Raw genomic sequence first — 25,903 nt, 5'->3', positions numbered from 1 at the left:
GTTTCCATCAGAAAGCCTTATTAATCAGTGTTGTCTCCCAGCATTGCTAGGTCGGTCCGATGGGTAATGCAAAAGGCAGGCGTAAACACCTCACTGTTTGGTGCACATTCTGTGCGAGGAGTGATGGCTTCCAAGGCTTTCGGCCTCTGTGCTCGGTTAGAGGATATCATTAATGCTGCAGATTAGTCCTCAGATTCCATGTTCAAGAGGTTTTAGTTTAAACCTGTTGTGGACATGGCTTCCCTGGGGGTGGATAAGCTTTGGACGAGCATAATCCTCACCTACGGTCCTGACATAGAATGAAAAATGTCCTAGTGGACATGAAGGAAAGTTTCAATTATATCAAGGACACGGAGGCGAGGATATTACCATCCACAGTTCTTACGATAACCTGTCTCCCATCTCACATGCTATTTATTTTTAATTCACGGCTAAACTATGCAACAGACGTAAGGTTTCAGTATCTCCATTAATGTGATGGTTGAAATAAAATGGTCTCTGTTAGAATTGTAGAGTTTGGTTGTTTTGACTTGATAATTTACACTTAAGAACAACTGCTTCTCCTGTGATTTTTCCTTTCTGGTCCGAAAGACGTAAACTGTATTATGAGGGGATCTGATTTATGATTTTTTCTCTCTCATTTAAGGATGTAAAAGGAACTGAGCGAAAGAGAGGCGTTTTCTGGTAGCATTCAAGAAAGAGGAAGTTGTGCAGAGGAAGTATTGCATTATACTGGATTGGTTGTTGTCTGTGGAGTGTTTTTCTCTAAGATTAATGGGAAAGGAAGTTTATATGATCAAGTTGAAGCTGCTGGGACATTAATAAAGAAAGTAAATTGAGCAGAATCCTCACCTTCGTGTCTTTAATAGAATTTAAACTTCCCTTAATGTCCACTAGGACATTTTTTCAATTTCTTGCATATGTCAGGCATATGAACTTAAAAATGAGGGTTACAAAGGCAGGGACTGTCTACAATTATAAATGCCTTAAATCAATCAACACAATTACAAAGGCGAGGCAAAGTAAGAGCCCACTACAAAAGGTTTGAAAAAACATATATAAATCACAAGTCTACTCGTGAATAAGATTTAACAATCCTCACTAACACAGAGGATTGTGCTCCAAGGAAGTGCAATCTAACCCTCGTGCTCTAACACATGAGTGTGAGAACAAAAGGGGCATTAAAGGCAGCAAAGAAAGGGCCAGAGTTAAGACTTCAATTAGCAAGGGGTTAGAAGGGGCAGACCTTTGCAAAGGACAGGAAAAGTAGAGGGTGTGTTGCAGATTACCTGGCACTTGGGGAGCACATGAAAATAAAGTTTGAATGGATTGATTGGGTGGTAACAAAGTTAAGATTAGAAGAGGGCAGTATAAGGGAGAAAGTAACTTTCTGCAGATGGGGCAGGTCCAATTTCAGAGACACGAGATACTGCTTGAAGAGAATATCTTTAGTTACCTCTTGCAGATGGTGAGGGATGGCACATGGCTAATCTGAACTGGAATGGAGTTCCAGGCTCTCAAGGAATAAAAGGAGGAAGCATGGTCTCTCGTCTTGAACTTTTTGCGCATCTTGAATTCCAGCCTCATCTGCTGCTAAGAATCTCGTGTGAGCCTGCAAAAGTCTTGATCTTGCTTTCCAGTCAAGGACCTCTGAGAAAGTGAGCATGAAAATGTAGAACATTTTGCAGGCATTCTAGGTGGCCTCAGGAATGCTAGGCAGTAGAGACTTGCCATTTTAAGGTAGCTTCATTATGAATCTGCAATTCTTTCATGCTTATTGCACCTACCCACCTGGCATCTTTAAACAAAGAGGGACTGAGGATGTCTTAGTATTTGCTCTTTCTTCCTTGCAGTTGCCAAATCAAGGAGGATGCTTCCAACTTTCATTTGCAAACCAATTGGCAGAATAAAAAGAATCTGAAGATGACAACTAATTACTGGAGCATGGTGGACTTATGCCCAAGATCGTAGTCAGTGGTACAGGATCCATCTATTGTTGATGCCTAAACTTTATGAAAACATTATGCATAAGAAAGTTTCATGACACAACCATTAGGTGGCAGAATAATTCACAGAATGTGAATCTAGAATTGGTAAACAATGTAAAATTGCAGAACACACCTATGCCCTTTACTATGAAGGTACCTCACAATATGGCTTCTCATACACATATTGTGCATGCCAAACTAAAGCAGTATACTAACCACCCACTGATATCAGAGCCTAAGGATGATTAATAGTTTATAGCGTGCTATCAAAGTGTTGTAACAATCATAGTATGCATCATACCAACCGGCTTCATAACCATTACACTTACATCTTACTTTATATAAGCAAGGTCATCAGCAAAAAACGCAAAGTTAGGTCTTTTTGTCCATCTATAAAGGAAGTGTCTGACTTTAGTGCATACTTTTTAATCTTAATATAAAGACATAATGAATGTGCATGCACATACAATTAAGTCTCCTTTGTGAAAATGGCCACCATCTTTATGGAAAAAAGCTTTAGTGTTTTGTGTTCTCTAATTCTTCACCAATGAAAGACTGACTGACTCTGGTTGCAACCTAAAGCTACATAGTCAGAAACCTTGGGTTACTTAAATGTAATGTTAAAAATAAAAATAACCGTATGAATAGCAAGTAACTTAAAAGATACTGAGAAATGTGTTGTACTTTAGATCACTGCGTAAAAACAGCTATTTAGAGTACCTCCTAATCAGATAAATAAACAATTAATTCCTACATGCAGCTATGTCTTTTAATGTGAGTATTCACACAAAATGAGGATTAAGCTTGTTGGTAACATGGAAAACTGAACTTTGGGTTAAAGAGTGACATTGAAAAGACAGCATTACAACACTATTACAAATTAAATTATGTGTTCTGTATACTTCTTTCAGATCCCAGTCTTTTAACCTGCAGTAAAAAAATACAGAGCACAAACTGTTTTTTAATAAGCATTGAATTTTCAGAAGTGTATTTGGAGCAAGCTAGTTAATCATTTCATAATGGCTCTTGAGTCAGTCTAAAATCTGTGCTTCAGTAGGGATTACTGTAAAATATATGGAGCAACAAATGTATTCAGACAGAGGATGAGCTGCATATGCTGGAAATCAATTCAATGCTGTTAGTACTGCTTATCAAAGCTAATCACAGTATCACTGCCAACTGTCATTTAGGTTAAAATATTTACAGATTTGGCATCTGATTAGGCCAGATCTAAGAACAAGACTAGCAAGTTGCTGTTCCCTGCAAATATCCATATGCCTCTACTCACAGGAACATAGTGTATTTAAGCATGATTCTCCTACACAGGCAAAAGAAGGAGAATTTAAGACGTTTTCTAGCAGTTGTCTATGTAAAGCTAGCATCATATTTACCTCCGTTTTCTTCACCGTTACTATTGTTAGAGTCTGCCATCTCAGTGCTATCTAACTCGGACTCGCATCCTATCTCCGGTGTTCCTTCATCTGAGCAGGTAGATTCTTCTTTCTGTTAGAGAAAGGCACAAACAAAAAAATCTTAGTACTCAGAAAAGGCAGAGAAAAGTGCACAATGAAACAGATTGTAAAACGTAAAATGCATACTGACATCCCAACTCAAAGCAAACACAAAAGAGTAGAATTAACTATTTTCAGCTAGATTTGCTCCTATTAGCGTTTGTAAAGGAAAGTCCCCAATTCTTAAAGCTATAAATTTATGAAAATCAGAAACACATGCATATGCCAGCGGAAATCTAACTTGTCATGGGAACGTAAGATGCATCTCAATTATTTTTTCTCCATAGAGAAACTATTAATCTTCTGTGGAAATTAATTTCCCCATCCCACAATAACATATAGGGTTGCCTGTGTCGTTTTCACATCCATTTTGTACATTTGCTCTAGCCATCTAACGTGGAAAATGCCAATTGTATTTTCCAACTTGTAGGTGGGAAGGTTTAGCACCACCTACTGAATTATGACTGTGGTCCTTGACCTCCTTCCCACTCTTTCCTCAAAATGTCATTATTCCCACTCCAAATCCAATTTGAATAATGAAGGTTCCATATACAACTGGATTCTTAGAAATTGGATTTTCAGGCATAAATGTCCAAAAATGCACAAAGTGCTTTGTGAGTGCAGTTCTAAATGTTTGCTATCTGGGGCGAACTAGTCCTATAAACATTAAGGCCCTTATAACAAGTGTGGTGGTTCGAGGTCCTTGGTGACAGTCAGAGCGCCCGCCCCATTACAAACTTGGCTGGCGGACGCGCCTTCAGACCGTGTCCTGCCAGGAACATGGTTCCTGAAGTAGTGACAGCAGCCTGAGTTGTACTCAGCCCGATGAACTCAGCGCCACCTGGCTGATTACAACTCCACTTTCCGCCAGCCTTTCCTGGTGGAAAGCCAGTGCCGGGAGGCCCCTGCAGCGGCCCCCTTGCCTGGCACCAGAGAGTTTTTGTTTTTTGGGGTGGGGGCGCTGGGTATGGGTGTCACAGCCATGGTGGTGGCATCCTGCCCGCCAGTTTGGAAGTCCTGTGGTGGGACCACCAAACTCATAATGAGGGTATAAATATATTAATACCGACGTCATCTAGAGTTATCAAAAGTAATGCAACAAAATGAGGAGGCAAATGAAAGAAAATATGTAAATTCAGGCCAATATACAGCCAAGAAAATAGTACCAACCTGTGGCAATGGCTCTTCAGCAGGAGTATCATCAATCGGCTCACATGCCTTGATTAAACCCTGGTAGGGAGTAAAAAAAACACAGAATCTTTTACATTTCACACACCTTTATCTACAAGTGTCAGGAGACAAATCATTCATGGATCCAAGATAGAGTGAAAACTAGCAGCTCCAGTACCACACCCTTTTGGCAGTATTACTGAATCCATTTTCCAGAAAAAGCATGTTATTTCTCCAATTCTAAAAATAGGAACCAAAGAGGATTCAACGAGTTTCTAGAAAACCTTAAGTTGGAGAACAAATATAAAAGGCTGGTATCATTCTTGTGATAATGCTCAGCAAAAGTTTAATTTGTTGTTACTTTGCTAGGCAGATCTCAACTTATGTAAGAAATAATGCTGAGGAATTAACTGTGGATAACCTGTTGCCAAGCTCTGCTTACATTGTTTAGAATAAATTCACAAAAGTATTTAATAAAAGTGTGACTAACCTAAGGTTGCTTTGAAAATAACTGAGGGGGAGGATCACTGCCCTCAGAACTGTAACTGCTGCAATTCAGCCGCAATTTGGAAATAGAAAGGCTAAGATGCCTAAAAATTGGTAACACTTTTGCCGAGTACCTTGTTTTAATCAAGCTGTACCTTTTCCTATTGACAAGAAACGTGATTGGCAGCTTTAATTTCAATTGAAATCTGAGTTTGGTAGAGACAAAACCAAGTGTCTCTCTTGCATCCCTAAAGAACAGAAATACCTCAGAATGCTTCACCACCTGCCAAATATATTTATCTTGATGCAACGGAAATTCATTCTTTTCACCCATACCAACCATCACAGGAAAGATCACAGGGGAAGATTTGGGGGATAAGCAGAACATAGGAAGGGTAAACGTATAAAGGAAAGGGAAGACTGGGCTTATGCTGGGAAGACACCAGACAAGAAGTGGGGTTAATATAAGAGTGTATTCATTAGGTTACCATAAAGGTATGTTTCTGTATGTAGTTATTTGTATAACACACGCAACGTCTAGGGTGAGCGGGAATCCACTACATTTTACTGGTAGCTTCCTTCCAGAAAATGACGTGGAAGAGCGCTAGTGGTCTGCAGTAATACATGGACATTTGTAGTAAGTGAAACCTGCATGAAAACGCTTTGTCAATACCCTATTCAATGAATTATGAAGACCTATCACCGAAAGCAAACTGTGAATTGTGCAAGTCTAAAGACAGTATCTCATATAATGAGCAAATCCAATTGTTGATCTCTTGAAAATGTATATATATTAATGATACCAGCCAAAGGTATGCCCCAAATAGCTATCACCCTGCACACTGTAGCCATGACAGTATGAACTTTCAACATCTGTTCCTACATAGCATGGAGGCCAGAAATGTGAGTTGGGCGCCAGAACCCCCAGCAGCAGCCACACACAATTTAGTTATCTGGTGCATGTAGGTGTTTGCTATATATGGCTGTCAGGCTCCATAAATAGCAGAGTAGGCCAGGTTTTCAGGCAAACATATTGAGTGATGCTAGTTCTTCCATCTTAGGTTTTCCTACAGAGGCCAAGATTTCTCAACTTTCTGATCTGCAAGGAAGATGTGAAGTAATATGCCAGCTGCATGTACATAAAAAAGTCCATTACAGGACATTGGTGTGGCTAGGCTTTGCATTACATCATTTGATGGAAAGTTGTTCCTTCTGCTTGGTTTCTGAAAAGTTCCAAGTATTGCATTATATTTCATGGAACTTTAAAGATAAGAGAATAACATTGCCTTCAAACAAAAACACGTACCCAGCCAGTCTTTTCTGTCCATCCTTGTCTTCTGATTTTTACAATTTCCTCAACTACATTCCCTCAGCTCCAGCTAGCATTTATGTTTTTGCATGACTCAGACGCTGTTCACTGTACTTTCATTCATCTATGCACCATCCAAAATCCTCCTATCATAAGTCGCCTCTTACATTAACGTAGTGGACAGTCCTACCTACTGTTCTGAAAGTGACTTTTACATGTTGGATGCCCGGCCTCATATTGTGGACTTATGGTTGGCAACATACAGGAGCTCCACCTATGTCGACTCTCACCACAACCTCTGAAAAGTTTTTAGAAAAACAAGGACACTCTCAGACCTAACTACTAGATGGTGGAATTTTGCAAAGCATGTGAATCTAGAAGATATTTCATGCTGCAAAGCTACTTGTCTATTAGGGGTCTGGCAAGGTGGCACCGGATTAAGGGAGGCCAGTATTCAACAGAAAGGCAAAAGTCTTAGGTAGCCTCTTTGGACAGAAGAGAATCAGTATTATTCATGACTCTTCTGCATTAATCGAGAACGAAACAGATTCCAAATGAGGCTACATTTACACAAAAGGTGTTGGTTTGCTGTTAAATCTATCTTCTACCTCAATCTGCTCATTCTGTGAGGGGAGGGGCTGGGGACCTGGATAGAACACCTGTTGCCCTAGAGCAAGCACTACTTTCCCTGCGTGTCTTAGAAATCTTGGCTGCATATCCTAATCTCTTAATATCTTAATGGGCTCTGAAAGAAAAAGACAGTGCTGATTTTTTTTCCAATAACACATGCACAGGGTACCCTCATTACACATCTGTAAGGAAATGCCTCCTTGGCATGGTTACCCCCTGACTTTTTGCCTTTGCTGATGCTATGTTTTGAATTGAAAGTGTGCTGAGGCCTGCTAACCAGGCCCCAGCACCAGTGTTCTTTCCCTAACCTGTACTTTTGATTCCCCAATTGGCACACCCTGGCATCCAGATAAGTCCCTTGTAACTGGTACCCCTGGTACCAAGGGCCCTGATGCCAGGGAAGGTCTCTAAGGGCTGCAGCATGTATTATGCCACCCTAGAGACCCCTCACTCAGCACAGACCCACTGCTTACCAGCTTGTGGGTGCTAGTGAGAACAAAATGGGTAAGTCGACATGGCACTCCCCTCAGGGTGCCATGCCAGCCTCTCACTGCCTATGCAGTATAGGTAAGACACCCCTCTAGCAGGCCTTACAGCCCTAAGGCAGGGTGCACTATACCATAGGTGAGGGTACCAGTGCATGAGCACTGTGCCCCTACAGTGTCTAAGCAAAACCTTAGGCATTGTAAGTGCAGGGTAGCCATAAGAGAATATGGTCTGGGATATATATGTAAAATGTCACTCCACTGCGCATGGGCATCGACTCCATGTTAGATTGTTTTCCCGCAGAGGGTAAGGTAGGAGTGATAGAGTATAAAGAAAAGAGATGTCCATGCTAATGGAATGTTAAATATATATATCTATCTATCTACATATGTACAAATGTTGTTAACTTTAATGACTACAGGCTGCCGGGAGGGTGCATATCAATCTGCAGCAGAACATGCCACAAACAGATGTACACTGGGTAAGTGACATTTTCCGTTCAATGGCATGTGTAGCTGCAGATACACATGCTGTGCATAGACTACAAAGCAGTTAGTCCTCCCATAAAAGCCGTGGTTAGCCTGTAGGAGTTGAAGTCGATTGAAATAATGTTCTGAAAACAGCTTGACCTACTGTGGCTTGCTGTGTTGCTAAAACATCTACACAATAGTGTTTAGTAAATGTATGTGGTGTTGACCAAGTAGCTGCTTTACATATTTCAGCCATTGGTATGTTCCCTAAAAGCCATTGTAGACCCTTTTTTCCTTGTGGAATGTGCTTTAGGAGTAACTAAGAGTTGTCTTTTGGCTTTAACGTAGCATATTTGGATGCATCTTACTATCCATTTTGCTAATCCTTGTTTTGAAATGGGGTTACCAGTATGAGGTTTTTGAAAAGCTATAAACAGCTGTTTAGTTTTTCTGAATGGTTTCGTTCTACCTACATAGTACATTAGTGCTCTTTTAATGTCTAATGTATATAGAGCTCTTTCTGCCACAGAATCTGGCTGTGGGAAGAAGACTGGTAGTTCCACTGTTTGATTAATATGAAAAATTGATACCACCTTTGGTAGACATTTAAGGTTAGTTCGTAGTACAACTTTATGTTTGTGTACTTGAATGAACTGTTCTTCAATAGTGAAAGCTTTAATTTAGCTGACTCTTCGCAATGATGTAATTGCGACTAGGAAGGCAACCTTCCATGTTAAGAATTGCATTTGACATGAGTGCATAGGTTCAAATGGTGGGCCCATACGTCTGGTAAGCACGATGTTTAAATTCCAAGAAGGAACTGGAGGCTTTCCGGGTGGAATGATGCGTTTTAAACCTTCTACAAAGGTTTTGATAACAGGAACTCTAAATAAAGAGCTGTGCTGTATATTTTGCAAATATGCTGAAATTGCAGTAAGATGTATTTTTATGGAAGAGAATGCTAAATTTGATTTTTGTAAATTAAGTAAATAGCATACAATATCTTGTATTGATGTTGTAAGAATGGCAATCTGTTTAGATTGACAGTAATATACAAATCTTTTCCATTTGTAAGCATAGCAATGTCTAGTAGTGGGGTTTCCTCCTTGCTTAATCACTTTCATACATTCTGATGGTAGTTGTAAATACCTGAATTCTATGACCTCAGGAGCCAAATCACCAGATTGAGTGTGTTGGGGTTTGACTGTCTGATCTGCCCTTTGTTTTGTGTCAACAGGTCTGGTCTGTTTGGGAGCTTGGAGTGTGGTACTGCTGACAGGTCTAACAATGTTGTGTACCACGGCTGACGGCACCACTTTGGAGCTATGAGTATTATATTGAGTGTTGTTTGACGCAATTTGTTGACTACAAATGGAATGAGGGGAGAGGGGGAAAAGCGTAAGCAATTGTCCCTGACCAATTGATTCACAGAGCATTGCCCTTGGACAGGGGATGTGGGTGTCTAGATGCAAAGTTTTGGCATTTTGTGTTTTCACTTGTGGCGAACAGATCTATGTTTGGTGTTCCCCATTGTTGAAAGTATTTTTGAAGTACTTGAGGGTGAATCTCCCACTCGTGTGTTTGTTGATGATTTCTGCTGAGAACATCTGCCAATTGGTTGTGTATTCCTGGAATGTATTGTGCTACCAGGTGAATCTGGTTGTGTATTGCCCATTTCCAAATTTTTTGAGCTAGTAGGGGGAGTTGGGACGAATGTGTCCCTCCTTGTTTGTTTAGGTAATACATGGTGGTCATGTTGTCTGTTTTGATCAGGACATTCTTCTGAGTGAGAAGAGGGTGAAAAGCTTTGAGTGCTAGGAAGACCGCTAACAACTCTAAGTGATTTATGTGTAGCTGTTTGTGTTTGGCATCCCATTGTCCTTGGATGTTGTGATTGTTGAGATGAGCTCCCCAGCCAATCGTTGATGCATCTGTTGTAATTATGGTCTGAGGCAAAGGGTCTTGAAATGGCCGTCCTTTTGTTTAGATTTGTGGAATTTCACCACTGAAGGGACATGTATGTTTGGCGGTCTATCAACACTAGATCTTGAAGTTGACCCTGTGCCTTTGACCATTGTTGTGCAAGGCACTGTTGTAAGAGCCGCATGTTTAGTCTTGCATGTGGAACAATTGCAATACATGATGCCATCATCCCTAACATTTTCATGACAAATCTGACAGTGAACTGCTGACCTGTCTGAATCTGTGCAATTATATTTTGGAATGCTTGTATTCTCTGCGTATTTGGACTTGCTAGCACTTTTTGAGTATTTAGTATTGCCCCTAAATACTGTTGTATTTGCGCAGGCTGTAGTTGAGACTTTTGGTAATTTATTGAGAACCCTAGCGTGTGCAGGGTTTGTATTACGTAATGCGCATGGTTTTGACAATGTGTATGACTGTTTTATTAGCCAGTCGTCTAGATATGGAAAGACATGTATATGTTGTCTTCTTAGGTAGGCTGCTACTACCGCTAGGCACTTTGTGAATACCCTTGGAGCTGTTGTTATTCCAAAGGGTAACACTTTGAACTGATAGTGCTTTCCTTGAATGACAAACCGGAGATAAATCCTGTGCGCAGGATGGATGGGTATATGAAACTACGCATCCTTGAGATCTAATGTTGCCATGAAATCGTACATTTGGAGTAATGGGATAACATCCTGGAGAGTTACCATGTGAAAGTGTTCTGACAGGATGTAAAGATTGAGGGTCCTGAGATCTAATATTGGCCTTAGGGTGCCATCTTTTTTGGGAATGAGGAAATAGAGTGAGTAAACTCCGGTCCCTACTTGATTTTGTGGCACGGGTTCCATTGCTTGTTTGAGTAATAGAGATTTGACTTCTTCCTGTAAGAGAGTGATGTGTTCTGTGGATAGTTTGTGTGGCTTCGGTGGGATGTTTGGTGGACTTTGTATCAATTCTAGGCAATAGCCATTGCGGATAATTGATAATACCTAATTGTCTGTGGTAATGTTTTGCCAATTGGTGTGGAACTTTTTCAGTCTCCCTCCCACAGGGGAGGTGTGGATTGGGAGAAAATGAAACAAGTCACTGTTTACTGTGTTGTGAAGCTTGTTTAGGTGTCTGATATTTCCCCCTACCTCTGGGGTACTGGCCTCTATATGTGCTCTTAAGGCCACCTCGTTGGTATTGAGGTTGGTAGGCTGCTTTTGGCTGCATTGTGGATGCCTCTGCAGTTTGAGCCCTGAATCCACCTCTAAACTGGGGTTACCAAAATGGTCCCCTGTATTGGGTGGTGTATAGTGCACCCATCGCTTTTGCAGTGTCTGAATCATTCCACATTTGTTTAATTGCAGTGTCCACCTCTGGGCCAAAAAGCTGTTTTTTGTTGAACGGCATATTCAACACCGCTTGTTGGATTTCGGGTTTGAACCCGGAGGACGTAAGCCATGCATGTCTCCTGATTGCGACAGCAGTGTTGATGCTCCTGGCCACTGTGTCTGCTGAGTCCAGGGCAGACCTAATCTGGTTGTTGGTGATGGCTTGCCCTTCCTCCACTATCTGCTGTGCTCTCTTTTGCATTTCCTTGGGGAGATGTTGAATTATCTCTTTCATTTCGTCCCAATGGGCCCTGTTATATCTAGCCAACAAAGCCTGAGAGTTGGCTATTCTCCATTGGTTGGCTGCCTGGGATGCCACTCTTTTCCCTGCAGCATCAAATTTTCTACTCTCTTTGTCTGGTGGGGTGCATCACCTGACGACTGTGAGTTTGCCCTTTTTCTGGCAGCACTTACCACTACAGGGTCTGGAGGGAGTTGCTGAGTTATATAGACAGGATGAGAGGGAGGTGGCTTGTATTTATTTTCTACTCTAGGAGTTATTATTCTTGCTTTGACAGGCTCGCTAAATATTTGATCAGCATGTTTTAGCATGCCTGGAAGCATAGGGAGCCACTGGTATGTTGTATGCATGGAGGAGAGTGTATTAAACAGAAAATCGTCCTCTAACTGTTCAGTGTGCATGGTGACACTATGGTATGCTGGAGCCCTAGCTAACACTTGATTGTAGCCTGTATTATCCTCAGGTGGTGAAGGCTTAGAGGGATAGCAATCAGGGTCACTGTCCAGAATGGGGTCTGGATCATAAAGATCCCATGGGTCCACATTGTCTTGCTGCGAGTCAAATAAATGTGATTGTGACTGCATTGGTGTAGGACTGGTAGTAGATGATATAAGAAGGTGTGGAGAGTGAGGAGGAGAATAAGGAGGAGAAAATTGAGGAGATGGAGGTCTCTCTTTTGTCTTTGGCACTTTAGCTGGAGGCTGTGTAGTGTCCAGTTCCTCCTGAAAGGCTAATTTCCTCTTACGCTTTAGAGAAGGTGATGTTAAAATTCTGCCAGTTTCTTTATGGATATGAATCCTGGCTTGTCTTTCATCCATTACTTCCAGTATTGGTTGTATTTGGGAGTCCTCCTCAGTAGTAGTATGGCTTTCTTTAGGTGTCTTATAAATTCCATGCTCCTCAGTATAACCTGCTCTTTTCGGCTCCGAAGCTGGCTTTTTCGGTATCGAAAAAGATGGCGTTGTGGATGATCTCGGCTCCGAAAGGGATTTCCGAAATTTCAACTCGGAAGAGCGGTGTTTGCTCGAGTCAGAGCTGGAGCTTTGGGTAGACTCCGATGGCTTCGCAGGAGTGGCCTTTTTCGGTGAACTAGGGGTTTGGTCACCAAGTGTCTTCTTTTGGGTCGAGCCATGGCCTTCCGGCAGTGGCGTCCCCAAGGCCTTGTTTCGGTTTGGATGGTAGAGGGGCAGGCGTACTTACGTGCTGTGCTGCCGTGACCAGTCTGTCCTCCTCGGAATCCTGGTCGGAGTCGGATCATCGAACGGAGACTGTGGTCTGCATGATCTCTTCCTCTTCGACGTTGAGATGTTCGGAGCTTTTTGACGCCATCTCGAGTCTTCGTGCTCTTCTGTCCCGAAGTGTCTTTTTTGATCGGAAGGATCAGCAGGCCTCGCAATTTTCTTCCTGATGATCTGGGGAAAGGCAAAGGTTACAGACGAGGTGTTGGTCTGTATAAGGGAATTTAACGTGGCACCGAGGACAGAATCAGAATGGAGTCCGATCCATGATGTTTCCACGCGGTCAGCCGGCAAGGCCAGAGTTGGGTGCGCGTGCCCCAAAGGGCGAGTAGAGATGTTTTGTTCCGATGGTATTGAAGTGTCGATAGAAGATGTAACGCGATCGAAACAATACCGACGATAAATTAAGCGTTTTCAAAGTTTTCTGAATATAACTATTGGCTCGAAAGGAAACCCGTCCGAACCCGATGGCGGAAAGAAAACTATCTAACATGGAGTTGATGCCCATGCACAATGGAGCCGAAGAGGGGGAGTCACACGATCCCGTGACTCGAAAACACTTCTTTGAAGAAAAACAACTTGGAACACTCTGAGCCCAACACTAGATGGCAGAAGTATGCACAGAGTGTGTAACTGCAGCTACACATGCCATCGAAAATATATATATATATATATATATATATATATATATATATATATATATATATATATATATATAAGGGTTCCGAAAAGGGTAGAAGTAAATGGTAACAAGGAATTTTTAGGGTTCATGAACGGAAAGTGGTAAAGAGAGTAAGAAGGAAGGGGTTTCTATGTTTACTAGAAGGGTAGAGGTAATCATCTGTTCGTGGCATGTAGTGCAGCAGATTCACATGCTGTGCATATATCGCCATCTAGTGTTGGGCTCTGAGTGTTACAAGTTGTTTTTCTTCGAAGAAGTCTTTTTTTGAGTCACAGGATCGAGTGACTCCTCCTCTCGGTGATAGTTCTCATGGGCATCGACTCCTTTGTTAGATTGTCTTTCCGCAGGAGCATGAATTAAGGAGTGAAGAATTGTGTAGGTACAAAAATATATAGAAAGTAAAGAAGATGTCCATGCAATTTATTTACATAGTTACATGATTAAGTACTACAACTACTACATGCTCCCGGGAAGGAGGGAGGGCACACGTGAATCTGCAGCACTACATGCCATGAACAGATGTACACTGGGTAAGTGACATTTTCTGTTCGATGGCATGTGTAGCTGCAGATACATATGCTGTGTATTGACTGAGAAGCAGTTCTCCTCCCAAGTAAGCGTGGTTAACCTGTAGGAGTTGAAGTAGTTTAAAATAGTGTTTTTGGCACTGCTTGACCAACATTCGATTGCTGATGAGATAACACATCCACACACAGTAGTGTTTAGTGAATATGTGTGGTGTGGACCATGTGGCTGCTTTGTATATGTCTGCCATTGGTATATTTCCTAAGAATGCCATTGAGGCACCCTTTTTCTAGTGGAATGTGCTTTTGGAAGCACTAATAAATGCCATCTTGCCTTGAGATAGAAGGTCTAAATATATTTTACACTCCATCTAGCTAAACCTTGTTTCGAAATAGGATTACCTTTATGAGGTTGTTGGAAAGCAACAAAAAGTTATTTAGTGTTTTTAAAGTCTTTCGTTCTGTCTACGTAATAGATTAGAGCTCTTTTCAGCTCAAGAGAGTGTGGAGAGCTCTTTCAGCACTAGAATCTGGCTGTGGAAAGAAGATTGGCAATTTGACTTACTGATTAATATGAAAGGGTGAAATCACTTTTGATAAAAAATGTTGGATTTGTTGTAAGTATTACTTTGTGTTTGTGAATTTGGAAGAAAGGTTCTTCTAAAGTAAATGCTTGATTTTCACTTACTCTTAAGGAAGTGATTGCTACCAAGAAAGCAACCTTTCATGTGAAAAATTGAACAGCGTAAGAGTGCATGGGTTTAAATGGGGGACCCATAAGTCTTGAGAGCACACTATTAAGATTCCATGCAGGAGCTGATGGTATTCTAGGTGGAATAGTTCATTTAAGCCCTTCCATAAATACTTTTATAACAGGAACCCTAAACAGAGAGGTATGTTGTCTGTTTTGTAGGTATCCTGGTATTACCGTTAAATTAATTTTAATAGACAAATAGGCAAGATTTACTTTATGCGAATACAGCAAATAACACATTATATCCTGTACTGATGCTTTAAGTGGATCAATATTTTTAGGTTGGCAGTAATATACGAAACGTTTCCATTTATTTGTTTAGCACTGCCTGGTTGTCGGTTTACATGCTTGTTTTAGAATGTCCATACATTCTAATGGAAGATGTAGGTATCCAAATTCTATGACTTCAGGAGCCAAATCACCAAGTTGAGCACACTGGGATTGGGATGCCTAATTTGACCCCTGTTCTGAGTTAACAGGTCTGGTCTGTTTGGAAGCTTGGGATGTGGTACTACTCCAGTGTTGTGTACCAGTGTTGACATGCCCATGTGAGAGCTATGAGTATCAAAGTGAAGGAAGTGTGACACATTTTGTTGACCAGAAATGGAATTAACGGGAGAGGAGGGAAAGCATAAGCAAATATCCATGACCAGTTGATCCATAGAGCATTGCCCTTGGATTGCGGGTGTGGGTATCTGGTTGCAAAGTTTTGGCATTTTGCGTTTTCACTTGTTGTGAAAAGGTCTATGTTTGGTGTTCCCCACATTTGAAAGTAATATTAAATTACTTGTGGGTGAATCTCCCATTCATGTCATTGTTGCTGCGTCCTGCTTTGAAGGTCTGCTAGCTAGTTTTGTATCCCTGGCAGGTGAATGTGATTGTTAATTGACAATTTCATTATTGTTTGTGCTAGAAGGGACAATTAGGATGAGTGTATCTTCCCCTGTTTTTTCAGATAATACATTGTTGTCATGTTGTCTGTCCTTATTAAGACTATTTTGTGTCTTCTCTGTGGTTGGAATGCTTTGAAGGCTAGGAACACTTCAAGTAATTGAAAATGGTTTATGTGGTAAATTTGCTGGATCCAGTTCCATTCCCCTTGTATTGTGAGATTGTTAATATGGGCTCCCCAACCTGTCATTGACGCATCTGTTGTGATTATGGTCTGTGGCACAGGGTCCTGAAATGATCACCCTTTTGCTAAGTTGTTGTGATTTCACCATTGAAGAAATTTGTAAGTTTGGTGGTTTAACAACACTAGATCCTGTAGCTGACCGTGTGCCCGAGACCATTGTCGTGAGAGACACTGTTGCAGTGGTCTCATGTTTAGACGTGCATTTGGTACTATTGCTATGCATGATGCCATCATTCCCAATAGTTTCATGACAAATCTTACTATGTAAGTTTGATTGTCTTGTAATTGGGATATGAGGGAGTGAAACATGTGTATCCATTGTGGATTTAGGTAGGCTAATGCTTACTGAGTATTCAGAATTGCTCCTAGATAAAGTTGAATTTGTGCTGGCTGAAGGTGGGATTTCTGGTAATTGATTGTGAACTCTAATTTGTGTAGGGTATCTATTGTGTATGGTGTGTGTTGTTGGCAGTTTGGAATGGTACTGGATTTTATTAACCAGTTGTCTAGATAAGGGAAGACATGTATGTGTTGCCTTCTAAGGTATGCTGCGACTACAGCTAGACATTTTGTTAACACTCTTGGTGCTGTTGTCATTCCCAAGGGTAGTACCTTGAATTGATAATGCTTGCCTGAAATTACGAACCTTAGGTACTTCCGGTTAGCTGGGTGCATAGGTATGTGGAATTAAGCGTCCTTTAGGTCTAACGCTGTCATGTAGTCGTGTTTATGTAGCAAGTAAATGACATCCTGTAGAGTGAACATGTGAAAATGCTCTGACAAAATATATATATTTAGAAGCCTGAGATCAAGAATGGGTCTGACAGTACCATCCTTTTTTGGTATAAGGAAGAATAGGGAATATACTCCTGTTCCTTGCTGTGAGATGGGAACTACTTCTGTTGCCTCTTTGAATAGTAGAGATTGTACCTCCTGCTGTAGTAGAATAGTGTGTTCTCAAGAGAGTCTGTGAGAACGAGATGGGATATTTAGTGGAATAGAGATGAGCTCTAGGCAATAACCATTGCGGATAACTGAGAGTACCCATTGATCTTTAGTATTTTTTTGCCAGTGAGACTGGAACTGTTGCAGTCTTCCTTCCACAGGAGATGTATGGTGATGTGAAAAGTTTGGGAAGTCATTGTTTTGTGGATGTTGAAGCATCCTTTGAGGCTGGGAATTTACCTCTGGCCCTAAAGTTTTGTCCCCTGTAAAAGCCTCTGAATGACCCCTTGGGTAATACTGCTGGCCTTGCTTTGAAGGGGAGGTGGAAGCCTCTGTAGTTTGTGTTTAAAACCTCCCCTAAATTGTGGTTTTCGAAAAGAACCCTGAAATGGTGTGGTTTAAAGAGCTTTGAGTTTTTCTGTGGTTGTGTCTACCTCTGGTCCAAAAAGCTGCTGTTTGTTAAACAGCATATTAAGGACCGCCTGCTGTATTTCTGGTTTGAAACCTGAGGTCCTCAACCATGCATGTCGTTGAATAGTGATTCTGGTATTAATTCCTCTAGCTGCAGTGTCAGCTGCATCTAGAGCAGACCTAATTTGGTTATGACAACTTGTTGCGCCCTATTTTGGTGTTCTTTGGGGAGGTACTGCAAGAATTCTTGCATTTTGTCCCAATGTGCCCTGTCGTACCTTGCTAACAGAGCCTGGGAATTGGCAATACGGCATTGGTTGGCTGCTTGTGTCACCACCCTTTTCCCCGCTGCATCACATTTATGGCTTTCCTTTTCAGGGGGAGGAGGGTATCCCCAGAAGACTGACTATTGCCGCGCTTCCTGGCTGCACTGACCACAATAGAATCTGGTGGTAATTGTTGTGTGATGTAAATTGGGTCTGTTGGTGCAGGCTTATATTTTCTGTCAATCCTTGGTGTTAGAACCCTAGCTTTAACTGATTCTTTGAATATTTAATCTGCACGCTTAAGCACACCAGGAAGCATTGGTATACACTGGTATTGCTTGTGACTTGAGGACAAGTTATTAAAAAGGAAATCCTCCTCTAAAGGTTCTGCATGCACTTGTACTCCATGGTATGCAGCTGCTCTAGATATAACTAGGTTATATGCTGTACTATCCTCTGGTGGAGATTGTCGGTTAGGATAAAGATCCTGATCATTAGATGGGATAGGATCCGAACCGTACATATACCATGGGTCTATAGTGTAACTGGAATCCTCCCTTTCTTCTTCTTGTGAGGAAGTGTGAGAGTGTGATGGTGGTGGTGGAGTTGGAAGTTGTGGTGAAAAGGGCACATGCCTCATTCTAGTAGAAAGCCCTATTTCCTCTGTACACAATGGTTTTTTCGGCTCCGAAGTTGGGCTAAGATGTTTCGGGTCAGAACGAATCTGTTAGCCGAGGTTTTGGCTCCGAAACAGAGCGTACTTTTTCCGAATCAGATGATGCTGGGCGTTGACTCAGTTTGGAGGTGGAGGTGGAAGCCTGTATTTTTCGTCTCAACCCTGACACCGAAACAGGCGTGGTAACTTGTTGAGGGAGTGGGCTGGCCTTTTTCGGCGCCAAACCCAAGGGTTGGTCGACGATAATTTTTTTCCGGGTGGAACCATGGCTTAACAGCAGTGATGCACCCAAGGCCTTGCCCGATTTTTTAAACGTTGGTGTTGGAGCAGGTGTACTCACTTACTGTGCCGCTGCTATTGGCTGGCTGTCGTCGTCTGAACCCTGCTTGGAGTTGGAGTCTGGGATCGAAACTGCTGTTTGTGCCTGCTCCTCTTCAAGGGCGTCAGTGGTGGACTCTGTGAGCCTGAACGCCATCTCCAGCTTTCTTGCTCTTCGATCGCGTAACGTTTTCTTTGATTGAAAAGACCAACTCGCCTCACAACTTTCTTCTTGATGTTCCAGAGAAAGGCAGAGATTACAGACCAAGTGCTGATCACTGTATGGAAATTTGGCGTGGCACAGAGGACAGAATAAGAATGGAGACCGATCCATTAGCCTACGATGCAGTAGGGCTGACCAGGCCCAAAGAGGGCGCGGGCATCCGAAAGGGCGTTTACTTGATCCCAATGCTACTATCCGATTGAGTGCAGAAAGAAACCGTGTTCGAAACAATACTGACAGACAGTATGAGAAAAGTTTGAAAGAGAGAATTTCCGAACTGAAAATCCCGGAGCGAGAGGTAACACCTCTGAACCAAACAGCGGAAAGAAAACAATCTAACAAAGGAGTCAATGCCCATGCGCACTATCACTGAGAGGAGGAGTCACTAGATCCTGTGACTCAAAAGAAGAATTCTTTGAAGAAAAACAACTTGTAACACTCCAAGCCCAACACTAGATGGCGATATATGCACAGCATGTGAATCTGCTGCTACACAAGCTTTCGAACACATATATCAAAAACAAGGCCCTTTCAGGGTTAGAGTGATGCATAAATTATGCAAAAAACAAGAGAGAATGCTGGGAAGATCCCAAATTTAGGTGGAGAGCAGCTCCAGTAAGGAGCATCCTGCAACACTAACAACAGTCTAGATTTGCTCATCTCAAATATCTGCTTATCTAGCAAAGTTCTTAAGCATAGGATCAGCACAGTGCTATCCATGCCGGGCTAGACAGGGACAAAGTCTTTTGTCATATGTACATCAAAATCTTTAAGGATAGGATTGACACAGTGTCATCCTCGCCGAGCTGTAAAATAACATAATATTCAAATCTATATAAACAAATACACAAACTATGCAAAAGAGGTTTGGGAGTTTTCCCCCAATATAACACTTAAAACAAAAAAAACAGAACTTACCATCCCTTTTGCATTATAAACTACAATGAGGTAAAACAATAGGTTGTAAAGGTACAGTGGGTTGTAAAAACAGCTTTTTAACATGCCATGTTGTAAAGGGCTGTGTGGTAACATTTGATATTTATTAAGGCATCTGAAATTAGTGATGTTTGAAGCAGATCATTTCCTTCCTCCACCTTTTTTCCCTCCCCGACGTGTGTTAAAAGTTGAGAAATGGCAAACATAAAATGCAAATTTAAAAAGCTTTACTTTAAATCCAAGAGGCAGAAATAATCCAACTTACTTTAAGGGCATAGAGTCCCGACTTGCCAGGGACTTTGCAGAAAGTTCCATCACCCACACGAGTGTTAGAATGAAGCATTGCATTCAGACAAGCTAATGGAGAGGTTCCGCTAAAAAAAAGAAAAAAAAGAAAATGAAATATAAATGTGTAAAAAAAGAAAAATGTTGTGCAAGTTGACTGCTTTTTTTTCTTCTTTTTTTTCCAAACTTATGGTCAAACCTTTTCAACAGTTTTTCCAACCTCCACATCCAACATCCACATTACAATAGCCAGTTTCCCCAAACATAACCACAAGCATCTATCCCAAATGCTTCAGACGAAAAGTCTGTGAATTGCAATTATGATTTTGTACACACGCAAATCACAATCTGAACATACTTATGCAATTTACTCTTTAACTATTAGTGAACAGCCTTCCTTTGACATTGTCTGCGAGAATGCAATTGAAACAGATGAAATAAATGCAGAAAAAGGTAGAGTTCAAAGGCTGTACTGCAGCACTTGGCCTTAAAAAGATCAGGGTCTTAAGTAGGATGGTTTTCATTTGTCTGTCAGGGTTACATTCACACAAACATTTTTACACAAGCTTTACACAGAAGAATGTTGTTGTTGGACTGACAAGTCTTACAACGCATAGGGTTGTTCGTCCACACGTGCCAATTAAGTCTCTTCTCAAAACTGTTTGGGCTTATTTTAATGTGCTATCACATTTAAATTGTACGCGTAATGTCCAAAGATGCAGCGATAAACATGCTCCAGGCTAACAAAGACAGTTGCATGGGGAGTAGGTAACTGTTTTGTTTTTTAATTCATGCTATGGCCATGGCCGTGACCAGTGCTGTTTCTGGCTCATGGCATGACCGGAAACCAAACTGTTCCCCTTCCAGCAGATTGTTGGGTTCTAGATAAAGGGACAATGCTTTACTAACAAATTGCTCCAGGATTTTCACAGGGTAAGGCAGCAGAGATATTTGCCTATAATTGCTCAAAATGGACAGGACCAAAGAAGGCTTTTTTAAGAATGGGCGTCACAATGGCTTTTTTCAAAGTGGCAGGTACCAAACCAGACTGTAGCGACTGACAGCAAATTTGCCAAAGCAGTGGAACTAGCTCATCCGCCTGTTCTTTCCAGATAAAATGTGGCAAGTGATCCAGGGGCGAGCCTGAAGAGGTGGTCCTGGCCAGTGAGAGCAAATCTTCCTCAGAGAGTGGCCCAAAATGATTTAACTTGTAGGAGAGGCTCGTACATTCAGTGCCACGAGGCAGGGAAAGATCAGAACATCCCTCCCAACTCTCCAAAGGAGGCATAATGGAATTTGAGGGATTGATATCTTCTAAAATTGAATTCATTTTTTCCTCAAAAAATATAGAGGGCTTGAGAAGGAGTAGTTACCTAATTCATGCAGGTCAGATTGGACAGGTCTCTTGTGATTTGAAATACCCTTTTAATGCTAGGGCAGCCAGGATGGTGTTAGCAAAGGACTCTGCTTTGGCCTTCGAGATACCCATTTTGTATTCACGCAGGGCCTCCTTAGGAGCTATTGTGTCTTCCTCCCTATAGGCAAGACCCCATTTTCTTTCTGCCTTCTTGCAACTTTAGCTTTATAAGTTTAAATGAAGCACCAAGGAGCCTAGGGTTTCTGTTGTTTTGAAAATTTGCTTTTTCAGAGCCCCATAGCTGTCCTGGACTGACCTATTGAGATCAATACCCAGGAGCTACTTAAAGATGGAGTCAACTGTACTAAGTCTTAAGTTTGCTCCAGACCCGGCTACGGCAGGTTCTTACCATGGATGTTTTCAAACTAGCTGTCTTACGGCCCTGAAGTTGAAGAGATCAGGGTGTGATCGGCCTAGCAGACGGGTGAAATGTTGTCCACCGGATCTAGGCCCTCCATGGCAAAGATGAAGTCCAAAATATGGCCTCTCCTATGGGGGCAGTCCTAAAATCCCACAGGACCCTTGTAGGTTCCTGAGTGCAGAGATGAGTCCAAGTCTGATCATAGATTAAAATCGGCAAGCACCACAAAACTGGGGTAACTTGGGGGACGTGGCCACGATGGCGTCCGAGTCAGAGTGAATGTTTTGAGATCTGCCGTCAGACGACAGAATCTGCCAGAGATCGGGTCTCCTCGGCTCTCATTTAGACAGAAGGGGCACCCGGAAGCGTCGCTGAGTGTGGGGAGAGTGAGATGGGCAACAGATTTGGCATCCTGAGCTTGCCTAGCGGGCCGACCGAGGAGGTTCTCCCCATTGTGCCTGACCTAAAGATGGTGGCTGCCTGTCGGTAAGTGCGAGCAGAGGCCAGATATCTCCACAGCAACACCACGCTTTACCCGAGGGACTACCTCTACTTTTCATGCTCACCATGGCCCTAACCTTCAGCGAAGCAGTCCCCATGCAGAGGGCAAGGCGACATCGCTGAGAAAAAGCCCTGGGATATTCATGACGCAAGCCCCAGGTGGCAGTGGGCACGGCATGGTGGAGGTAGGCCTATGCTGGGAAATGCAGAGGGGGGCGCGGCACGACTATCAATGCAGCAGAAAGGAGAACGCAACCATCAATAAATAGCCACATGAATTATTGAGAACAAGCTTGTTTCCTCGAGCTGGGGCTATCCACCAGCAGCTGGTGATGGGATACCTGTGAAGCGCATATATGGAAGAAATATAGATCTGGGGAATGCGGCTGGCGGCACCCGCCGGGGGACCTATGCACAGGGGACGCGCACGTGTGCCCGGGCCCTAAATTAATCAGCCTTCTTTTTTTGGGGGGGGGGGGGGGAGGTATCAGCCTTCTTTTTTTGGGGGGGGGGCATCCAGGAAACCTCCCATACACCTGGAAATAGCAAGGGTAACAACAATATGGTGCTACTGGTGGTGAACTGTAAATCAGCAAATTGGTGAAGTGGTCCTGTGGCGGAGAGAACATGGTGGACCTGCGATCCCACAAGAAAGATGCCTCGATTAGAGACTTGCTAATTGAGACACCAGGAAAAAGAACAGAACAGACCGACGACGACACCCAACCGGGACAATCCAGCACCATGAGTAATACTATCATCTCACCTGACAACACTGAATTGGTTACACGGACTTTCCTGGAATCCCTTTTTGGAGCACTGCGCGCAGATATAGCTACACTTAAACAGGATCTTACAAGAGATATTAAAGGCCTCACAAAGGACATGAACGAATAAGGGAACCGTGTAGACACTCTAGAACGCACTGCTGACACGCAAGGAGAAGAACTGGACGCCCACTGGCCTGAAATAACGGAACTGCAAGATGGGACTGTGGACCTCCAATACCAGGAGAAGACCTGGAAAATCGTTCTAGGAGAGCGAACATAAGGATTAAAGGGGTTCCTGCTGCAAGCAACCAGAGGGAATCTGGAGGAGTACACGCGCAGACTGTTCCACCATATTGCACCGTCTCTTGCTCCATAAGAGATTATTATAGAAAGAGTTCACAGAGCAGGGAGACCGCTACATCTCCAGGGCAACCACAAGACATTTTAACTTGCTTGCATTACTACAGACAAAAGGAAATCATCATGGCAACAGCACAAGATCACAACCACATTGACTTTGAGGGTAATATACTATGGCTGTATCAGGACCTTTCATCCATAACACTACAGAGACGCCACCAACTACAACCAGCTACAGAATTCCTTCAAAAGAGAGGAGTGCGCGAACGCTGGAGCCATCACTTCAGATTCAAATTTGTATGGGAGGCAGAGACTCACAGTGTACGCAACCTGAAAGAAGCACAAATAGTGTTACCCTTAACTAAACCCCAAAATGAGGAAGAACTACATCCATCACAACTAAGTTCAACTGACTCATTGGCACCTTGGAAACACCCAACAAGACGGAAGAAGGGAAAGCCGGTGAGGCGTACTGCAATGGAAAGCCGTAATGAAAGGGCGGCTCTACTCAGCCAGTTGAAGCCTCAGGAGCGCACCTATGATATGGATAATGACTGAGAGATAAATGATTGGCATAGGCATTGAACTGACTCCTCATACGGGCTTTCCCCCTCTCTGATGGTGCTCAACGACGAAGGGCTGGGGAGGCCCATCTCCGGTCGCTGAGAAGACATGATCCGACGGCAGGGTCCTTGACCTCACGGAATTGAACCACGCATGGACTGGGATGCCTAGGCATGGATCCCATCTTATTGGAATGAAGTGGTACTGGGGAAAACCACAATGATTCTTGTTTTGTTATCTCTTTATACCTTTCCATCTACAGCCTACGCACTACGAGTTCTTGGTGGCATGACAATGCTACATATCGGAGATTCACTGGCTACCCTCAAACATAGAGGGACATGATCCACGGATACGTAATCATACTACAAACCCACAATGGTACGCATTATTAGTTACAACTTCTGGGGGCTTAATGCACAAGCAGAGCGGTTGGTATTTCTATCCTCGATCCGGGACCTTGGGTGCAATATATGTTTAATACAAGAAACACTCCAGTTCCAAGCAGATTGGAAATGTCTATGTTCTAAGTGGTTTGACAGGCAATACCTCTCTTCAGGTAAAGGGACATAAGCAGGTGTGGCTATTCTACTGGCTACCCATTTTCCGGGGAGGGTGACACAGATTCAGGCCAACATTCCTGGCAGATTATTATCACTCCGCATTACCCTACACTTGCATACATTCACCCTGGCTACACTATATGCACCTAACGACCATCAGCAGGTTTTCATACTAGAGGCCCTAGATAAAGTGATGGCCACCACGGATAGGGCTGTGCTCATTGTAGGGGACTTTAACTTGGTGCCAGATACTGAACTGGATCGGTTGGTGCAGCAAGCGGGACAGACAGGGGCATTCTCAGTGCAGAGCTTGGAGAAATTAGCAGATTATGGTTTTACATATGTTTGGCGGCATTGTCACCCTACAGAGAGAGATTACACTTTTTAGTCAGCAGCTCTGCAAACATATGCACAAACTGATCTCTATCTAGCTACACCTCATTTTCTACAATGTATCACGCAGGTAGATATTGGCACAGCTGTCCTCTCAGATCATGCCCCACTCTATGTGACAACTTCTTCCCCCAACCAGGCCACACAGCAGCGTACTTGGTGTTCTAACCTCCGACTCCTTACCAGTGAAACACATCTCTGAAACAACAGATGCAATTGAGATTATTTAGAACACAATGACCACCCGGATACACTGGTAGCGGTGCTCTGGGATGCTTTAAAGTCAGTACTTCCAGGCCAACTAATTGCACTGGCGACCCAACTCAACACAGATTGAAGGGATAAGAGGGCAGATCTCGAATGAAAAGTGAGAGGGTTAGAAGTGGAACACAAACGTTCAGGATCACACAAAATGTGCAGAAAGCTGAACACAGCGCATAACCAACTATGGGCACTAGACATGGACAGGGCAACATATGCCCTGCTTCGTACTAAACAAAAGTACTATGTAGGGAGCAACAAAGCAGGCCGTTTATTAGCACATCGTTTGCAGGCCAAACAACCAGACAGAGGGCAGAGGCATTAACAGGCCAAAAGGGGGGACCTATTGAACAAGATGAACAAATAGCTCAAGCTTTTGAACAATTTTATACCCAACTCTACACTGCTGAGCCTTTGCCAGAGAGGAACCATACATCTTACCTGGAATGCATACCAATAGAGGGTCTGCCTAGGGTGGACGCTGGACAGCTGGATTGACACATAGGGTTAGATGAGGTAGTTTCAGCGATCTCCAGGCTCCAACCTTGCAAGGTGCCGGGGAGGGACAGCTATCCCGTTGAATTTTGTAAATTATTCGCTAAGCAACCTGCCCCAATCCTAACATGTATGTACAATTCATTTGGGGATACAACCTCTATGAAATTCACCTCCATTACAGTCCTGC

At 42.8% G+C, this 25,903-nt stretch overlaps 1 protein-coding gene across 1 annotated transcript in view; it reads right to left on the bottom strand.

The window, feature by feature from the left end:
- Positions 1–25,903, bottom strand: part of ASXL3 (ASXL transcriptional regulator 3) — a 285,614-nt gene that overhangs the window by 159,475 nt on the left and 100,236 nt on the right. The window contains exons 3-5 of the mRNA XM_069220097.1: positions 20,009–20,117; positions 4,670–4,729; positions 3,380–3,491 (exon numbers count right to left, since the gene is read on the bottom strand). Coding sequence (XP_069076198.1) covers positions 3,380–3,491; positions 4,670–4,729; positions 20,009–20,117 — 281 coding nt within the window. The remainder of the gene's footprint in view (positions 1–3,379; positions 3,492–4,669; positions 4,730–20,008; positions 20,118–25,903) is intronic.

The sequence above is a fragment of the Pleurodeles waltl genome, chromosome 2_2 (assembly GCF_031143425.1).
Source record: "Pleurodeles waltl isolate 20211129_DDA chromosome 2_2, aPleWal1.hap1.20221129, whole genome shotgun sequence".
Taxonomy (NCBI): domain Eukaryota; kingdom Metazoa; phylum Chordata; class Amphibia; order Caudata; family Salamandridae; genus Pleurodeles; species Pleurodeles waltl.
This window is presented reverse-complemented; position numbering and strand designations above follow the sequence as displayed.